Here is a 7,815-nt window from a genome sequence, read left to right on the forward strand (position 1 = left end):
TTGGAGCTCACCAAGTGGTGGTCTCCAAGTTGGCCCCCAAAGGGAAGCCATCGTTACGTGAGGAAGCTTATCAAGGGAAGGCAGGAACTGTGAGTATTGAAACTCAAAATGCTAGTGTTAGAGGGGACATTGCAAATACTTTGATCTAGCCTTGTCACTTTACAGTGGCTAAACCAAGGACCAGAGTGGTTTGGTGGCCCGTCCATGGTCACACCGCCAGTTGGTGGCAGACACCAGGTTCTGAGATCACTGCCTTTCCTAGGACAAACTGAGAATGACCGTACTCCTGCTCTTGAGACAACTTTGCTTCTCAAGTAGTGGCCATGGCCACCCTGTCCAGTTGTCATCCTCATTCCTCTGGTGGCTCTGCCTGACCCCAAGGCATTTCCTTTCAACCTTGCTGACCTCGCCTGTGCTTGTGTGGTTGGGCTGGAGGAGAATCCACTCGGGCCACTGGACGCATGTGATGCCCTGTAGTCCCTCATCTCCAGGGCACTTTCAGGCCTGCTATCTCAGTGGTTCCTCACCATATCGCTGGAAAATATGACTTGTTAGTATTCTTATTTTATAGAGGAGGAAACAGATACAGAGATTGTGACAAAGCCACATTGCCTGGGGAGTATATTAACTGCCCATTGCTGCTGTAACAAATTACCACAAACTCAGTGGCTTTAGACAACACAGATTTATCTTACAGTTCTGTCGGTCAGAGTTCCAGAGTGGAATCTGGTTGCCTGCCCTCTGAAGGCCGAAGGATACAGTCCATTTATTTGCCTTTTCCAGCTTCTAGAGGCCACCGGTATTCCTTGACCCATGGCCCCTTCCTCTATTTTTAAAGTCAGCAATGGCTGGTCAAGTCTTTCTCACGTTGCATTGCCATGACACTGACTTATCTGCCTGCCTCATCCACATTTGAGGACCCCTGTGATTACACTGGCCCACCCAGATAATCTAGGATAATCTCCTTAGTTTAAGGTCAGCTGATTAGCAACCTAAATTTCATCTCAGCCTTAATTCCACCTTGCCATGTAACATAACATAGTCACAGGTTCCCGAAATGAGAATGTGGACATCTTCAGAGGCTTATTATTCTGTCTACCACAGAAGGTGGAGTTTACTCTCAGGGCTTTTGATTCCAAATCTGCGATACCTATAAATACCAGCAAGAAAGCCTGTTTTGACTTGATTTCTTGAGGCCAGTGAAACCTAGAAGGTTCCAAGCACAACAGCTCTCCCTAATTAATTATAACCTGTTTTCCTCTGCACTGGTCTGTGCCCTGACACAACATATTTTGGAAACTTATGTTTCAAAAAGGATGAATGGGTGACAGTCTGAGTTATTTTGAGTGGCCCAGGCCAGGGAGGAGGTGCGTGACTCAGTTCCCACTTCTTGGCTTTATGCCGTGCCATACCCAGAGTAAGGAGCCCAGGAGAAGCGAATACAACCTTTTCTGTCACAGATACTCTTTGATCACATTGGATGCTGTAGTCCTCTCTGCTCGAGGGCGAAATTTGCCAGTCACTGTAGCTCTTGATAAATGTATTGTAATCAATTCTACTTCATTAGCTGTTCTTTTTTTATTACTCTAGAAAATAAATGAAAACTTAAATTTAGCCACCACCATACAGCAGTATATTTGTATTGGAGGTGAATGGGCTGATTTAAAAGGATTTCCTGCTGACTTTTAATTCAGATACGAAATGTGAGAATGGAGTTGATTCTTGATGTTGAAGCTTTACCATGACTTGTGTAGTTTAGTTTATTCACCCAGCACACAGTTCAAAAGGGTCAAGGATGTCTGTACCTCAGCTCAGCTGTGTTCCCCGCCTTGTCCACCTTCAAATCTTGCCACCTGGTATTTAGTACCTAGTGTATATCCAACCATGTGCTAGGCACTAAGAGTTCCAAGCAATGGAAGACATAGTTTCTATGTGACACATTTAGGATTCTTAGTGACAGCCTTCAACTTAGTGGTAACATACAGACTTGGTACAAAAAAATGTCACCGAGCAGGGAAGATACAATATGCATAGAGAAACAAGGCTTCACTCCAGAGCTGGACTAGCCAGGGAGATCTTTTTTGAACAGTGATACCTTTCCAGAGGGTAGGGTTGAGCCGGAGAGAGAAGGAAGGGGAGAGGAGCTGACTGAGTGAGTGTGGAGGCAGCCGTCCACATGGCCTGAGGGGGGTGTCTGCTGGGCCCTGTGCTAGTTTGGGGAGGGGCTGGGAGACAAGGTAGGGGAGAAGTGACTTAGGCAGGAGTGGAGGATGTGTTATGGCTGCTCCCCGGACTGTGGTTAGGAAACCGTAACAGGAGCCTAGCTTCTCCTTTTCATCGTGGAGAAGACAGGAAGCCTGGGCCGAGGAGGGGTCCTGATACCCTGTACTGAGGCCTCGTGCCCAGCTGGGACAGGCGCAGGCTGGCTATAAAAGCCTGAGTTGCTTCTGGCGTTTTGTTGCCTCTGTTCCTCTGTGTTCCGTGCTAGCCATGCTGTGAGCCTGTAGGGAAGAGAGGTCGTTTGTTGGCTGCAGAGCCACAGGAGTTCGTGTCCCTGAGCCCCCGTGTCTTCTGCAGGAGGCGGCAGACCTGTCCTCCCTGAAACCCAAGTTGGATGAGCTGGGCGTCCCTCTCTATGCAGTGGTGAAGGAGCACATCAGGACTGAAGTGAAGGACTTCCAGCCTTATTTCAAAGGAGAAATCTTCCTGGATGAAAAGGTGCGTGTGCTGTGAGCCAGACAGAGACTATTTGAGATCGTGCTTGGCTGGGGAGAGTGCAGTGGCCCAGGGTGTGCCTGGCCTGGAGCCGGAGCTGGTGTTCCTTTCAGCTGCCCTGAACTGGCAGGGCCTTTCCCAGCCCTCTGAACAGAACGCAATCACACACTTAAAAGCTGTCCTCTCAGTTACAGGCGGTCCTTGCCTTAAGAGTGTTCAACTTACGGTTTTTCGACTTTATGATGGGGTAAGAGCATATGCATCCAGTAGAAACTGTACTTCAAGAACATACAACCATCACGTTTTTCACTTTCAGTATTCAGTAAATTATATGAGATATTCAGCACTCTCTTATAAAACAGGCTTTGTGTTGGATGATTTTGCCCAGCTGTAGGCTAATGTAAGTGTTCTGAGCACCTTTAAGGTAGTCTAGGCTAAGCTACGCTGTTTGGTAGGTTAGGTGTATTAAATGCATTTTCAACTTAGCATATTTTCAACTTGCAGTGTGTTTCTCAGGACATATCATAAGTCAAGGAGTATTTGTATTACTTAAGCCCTTCCTACAGTGTGACTAGGGAGGGTAGGAAATAGCTGAAACTCCGTCAAGTCCCCCACCATAAGGTACGGGCCCTAGCACAAACCGCCTGTCCCTTAATTCATTGCAGCCATATTTTTGTCCCCTCTACTCCCACCTCTGCAGGATGTAGCACTGTTCCCCCGTCAGGTGCAAGACCTAGTGAGAAGTTAGAGTCAGAGTTGAGAGCTGCAGTCTGTTCCCTTAGGTTGGGCCTGCCTTGAGGTCGGGAGCTATGCCTGGCAGGATTCTGTTTCCTCAGGCAGTTGAGAGTGGTCCTGGGTGGGAGCTGTCTGTGTTTGGTGGAGTCCAGGACATGAGCCAGCAGGCTTTGGGTCTTTGCCTGAGGACAAATACCCTGTTGGGAGCCTTTCCTCCCTGGGGAGGCAGGCATCTAGGCTGCTCACTTGGGATCTGTCTTTCTCACTTCATAGAAAAGGTTCTATGGTCCACAAAGGCGGAAGATGATGTTTATGGGATTCATCCGTCTGGGCGTGTGGTACAACTTCTTCAGAGCCTGGAATGGAGGCTTCTCTGGAAACCTGGAAGGTGAAGGCTTCATCCTCGGGGGAGTTTTTGTGGTGGGACCAGGAAAACAGGTAAATTCTTAACTCTCTACTTGTTGGTCTGTGGATACCTATGTCTGTGAGCAACAGACCCTGCCCAGGGACTGGGTGGCGGGCTGACTTTCCCTGTTTTGGGGCCTCCTCGCCTTCCTCCTAGAAATCCAGGGAATACGAGGAAGGGTAGGAGGGCAACTCCTGGTACCTCACACCTGAATCTACTCTCACCTCACAGTAACGTCACGAATTAACCTGATCATTTTGCAGAGGAGGGACTTGGGACTCAGGGACAATGAGCAGCTGCACCAAGGAACCGCTGGGGTCTGAACCCGGGTTTTCTTGACTTCAAGCTCCATTTTCTGTGCTTGAATGAAAGCATAGTTTTCATTCTGTTTATGAATTTCCTCCCTTGTAGTGTTCCCAGGCCATCAAGGATGATGATAGGGAAAAATGAAGAGGAAAGAAAGAGTAAGAACAGGCCTGAAGAAGGGAGGTGGCAAGGAGATGTGGGAGGAGACCATGCTTTCCCTGTGGGGGTCTGGGGGTCTGGGTGTCAGGGCTGCCCCAGGAGAGGGAACTGACTCCTCTGCAGATAGCCTGTTGTAGGCTCTCGTTACGAGGGTCCACAGCATGGGGACCCCAGGGGAAGGCGTGGAAAGGAGAGATGAGGTCTCTGTGGGCCCAAGAGGCAGGTAGGCAGGGGTTCCATGTTGAAGCATGGGCAACCTTCAGCCACGGTGATCCCTGCCCTGGAGGGCAGTGCCAGCAGAGGCGGATGGATGCGTAGCAGGGCAAAGTGAGTGCAGGCAGGGCCTGGGAGGAGAACCTGGAGACTGGTGGCCTAACATCTAGGCCTGTCTCTGCCAACCTGGGGCATGGCGTTAACATATGTAGAAAGTGCTTCCTTTCTGTAGAAAGACGAGGTTGGTCTGCATTGTTGGATCTTGCTGTAACATTGCTAATTGCATACTTTTCCCAGTTGAGGAATAAAAGTTAATGGGACTAGAAATCCTATTTTAAGCTTTATTTCTTACCTCTTCCTTTTATACCTTGGTAACTGCTTTTGCTTGACTGTATTAGAATTGAGCATAAAATGGTATCTGATTTAACATAAACCTATTTGCTAATATGCTGGTAAATCTATCAAAATTTCTACATGATAATGGCTGCCAGTGGGTGCCTGCCTTGTTCCAGATGCTCAGATAGTCTCATGTCTTCCTCACAACCAGTCTGGGACGTTAGGTAATTTTATTCCCATCTACATGTAAGGAAAAGGGGCTTGAGATACAAAATAACTCAGCCAGCGACACAGCTAGTAAGTGGTACACAGAAATGAAACCCAGGAACTCAAATCTGTCCCGCTCCAGAGACCCGCCTCCGCCTCTGCACACAGCCTGTCTTCCGAGGTGGCTCCCAGCCACCCCTTCCAGATGCCCTCACACTAGGGCAGGCCACTTCCCTAGAGGATCGCCATCCTCTTCCGGCTCTGGCACTGCAGGGTTCCTTCCCCCTTCCTGTCTCTGCCTTCTCAGGGCTCTAGGGCAGGGCTTGGCACACCTGCCAGCCTTTTCTTGCCTGGCAGTGACTCATCTGGTGCTCAGGGGCCTGCTGGCACATTCCAGGTGTTGCTAGGGGTGGTGTTTGGCTTTGTTGTTATTCCCTGTGGCTCCTGGCCTTCATCCTCCCCGGTGGAAGGTTGACTGGGCTGGCAGAGCTTCAGGACTTACCTTTTTAGGAGTAGAGCATTTGCAGTCCCACCGTGCCAGGTGCCACTCAGTGGGGATTCCTTTTGTAATAATAATCTGTCATCATACTTCCTTTAAAGAAGAAGTATGAGTGCACTGTCGAAAATTGGGAAGCAGCGGAACAGTGGAAGGTGGGAGAGCCAGCCTGTGAGCTCAGCCACCATGGATAACAGGTTGTTGAAACACAGCCGAGTGGCCTTTTATTTTATTTGCTTTTTAAGAAAATGATGTCTTACTAAACTAGATGTTCTCTTTTCATTTAACAGTGTATCATGAACCTTTTCCTTTGTCATTATGTATTCTTAGTTTTTTTAATGTCTGCATTATGCTTTATTAGCAAGTAAATGTAAATTTCCTGATGTGCTTCCCTAGAGACACCACTGTGTGGTGGGACTTCTTGTTTTTTTACTTCTTTATTAATAATGACACAGCATATTTACAGATTTTTTTCTTGATTTCAGTTCCTAGATATAAGGGGTCAAAGAACTCTTTAACAAGGAACCCTTGATGCTGATCTCAAACACATTATTTTTTTTACCGTAAAGTTTAGGGTAACTTTGGGGTATCCTATGTCCTAGTGCATTTTTGTCAGAAATGAGAGGGCTCCAGTTTCTTAGGAAGACTAAAGGAAAGAGAGGGTCCCCTTTTCACATAGTCATTGAGTGCCTCCCAAAAAGTCTGCCCTCAGAGCTCCACTTCCACACCTTCAGGCTTTTCTGTGTTAGCTTCCTTCTGTTCTCTTTACCTGGAATGTTCTGTGAAGCCTTCCCTGGTTGCCCTTATCATAATTAGTCACTACTGACTTCGTGCTCAGCACCAAAGTGCTGCTGAGATGTGGCCTTCCCTGATTCACCTTCCTCGGGAGACTGAACTTCTCTAAAGCAGGAGCAAGGCCTGATTTAGCTGTGTGTTCTCTGCTGCCCGAGCACAGGACTTGACAGACAGCTTGGGCTCCGTGTCTGTGTCGTGAATGAATGATTCAGATTGAGGACCGACAATCCCTCTTGTTTCCTTTCTTTTAGGGCATTCTTCTCGAGCACCGGGAAAAAGAATTTGGAGACAAAGTAAACCCGCTTTCTGTTTTGGAAGCTGCTAGGAAGATCAAGCCACAGACTTTGACCTCAGAGAAGAAATGATTGTGTGAAACCGCCTGAGGCAGGATGACTAGGGGCACTCACCAGTGTTCTGAAGGCGTCAGCGTCGGGTTTCCACTGTGTCCCTAAGGAGTTAGAAACCCACCTGTACTGTGTTCTCAGTATGGATTGTTAACATATTTTAATGCTGTCTTCTGTGTATGCCCAGTAAGGCAAAGTAGCCCCAAAACAAGGCTGACAGAAATCTAAGAAATTTGTAAGGGTTATTTTAGCTAAAACCTGGAAGATACGAGGTTTAAACTTGCTGCACCTCATTACAAATGTATATGGTGTTTGAGTGTTGTTATTTGAAATGATTTTTATTTTTATGTCTTCAGAAATCTAAGAAAAGTTGATTGGGAGATTGGAAAATACAAGGTTTTTGACTTTTATGGTTTCTATTAATAACTTGTTATATAATGTCAAAGTATAACTCATATGCTCCAGATTAGTTTGATAAAGATAAATAATAAAGTGAGATCTCTTGTTTCATTGTCTTCCATTCTAACCCCAGAGATTTGTTTTTGTAGAAGAAATGATCATCTCTAGCTCTAATAAAATTATGCATCAGAAATCACCTGTATATAAAACTAATAATAAAAACATTTACCATAATACTGGCTGAAAGTGAAAAATCAGTATTGTCCATGGATATGGAGTAAAGGGTTGTGGGGGGAGCTCCTCTAGATAACCAGAAAAATTCATCCTGTCATTCATGTTGGTGTTAATTTTGCTGTCTTTCCTGGCAGAATGACTTTGGTATATAAAATTGATAGCTTCTTTCCTTATTGGTCTTTCAACCTAATTAGGTAAATCAGAAGGAGAAGGGACATACGATGAAATATAACTTAATACATTAATTTATGTTTGAATTTTGTCATGTGAGTAAGTATGAGGTCGGCAAGAGCCAGGAGGAGAGCTCTGCCCCAGGGAGTCCACTCAAGACACCAAACAGGCCCAGCAGTAGAAAGGCAGAGGTGGGAACAGAGAGAAGAGTGCTCACTCAGGGGACCAGCCCAGCAGGATGAAGGGCGTCAGAGTTTATCCAGGAAAGCAGGAGTGGAGACTGAAGTTGGAAGAAAAGC

The 7,815-nt window shown here is 46.7% G+C and overlaps 1 protein-coding gene across 1 annotated transcript in view; it reads left to right on the plus strand.

Moving 5' to 3' along the window:
• FAM213A (family with sequence similarity 213, member A) overlaps positions 1 to 7,308 on the plus strand; it is a 21,468-nt gene extending 14,160 nt beyond the window's left edge. Inside the window, exons 3-5 of the mRNA XM_012663226.1 lie at positions 2,543 to 2,718; positions 3,724 to 3,888; positions 6,620 to 7,308. Of these exons, the coding sequence (XP_012518680.1) occupies positions 2,543 to 2,718; positions 3,724 to 3,888; positions 6,620 to 6,733 (455 nt within the window). The 3' untranslated portion in view covers positions 6,734 to 7,308. The remainder of the gene's footprint in view (positions 1 to 2,542; positions 2,719 to 3,723; positions 3,889 to 6,619) is intronic.
• Positions 7,309 to 7,815: the final 507 nt, after the last annotated feature.

The sequence above is a fragment of the Propithecus coquereli genome, unplaced genomic scaffold (genome assembly GCF_000956105.1).
Source record: "Propithecus coquereli isolate 6110/MARCELLA unplaced genomic scaffold, Pcoq_1.0 Scaffold80, whole genome shotgun sequence".
Lineage (NCBI taxonomy): Eukaryota > Metazoa > Chordata > Mammalia > Primates > Indriidae > Propithecus > Propithecus coquereli.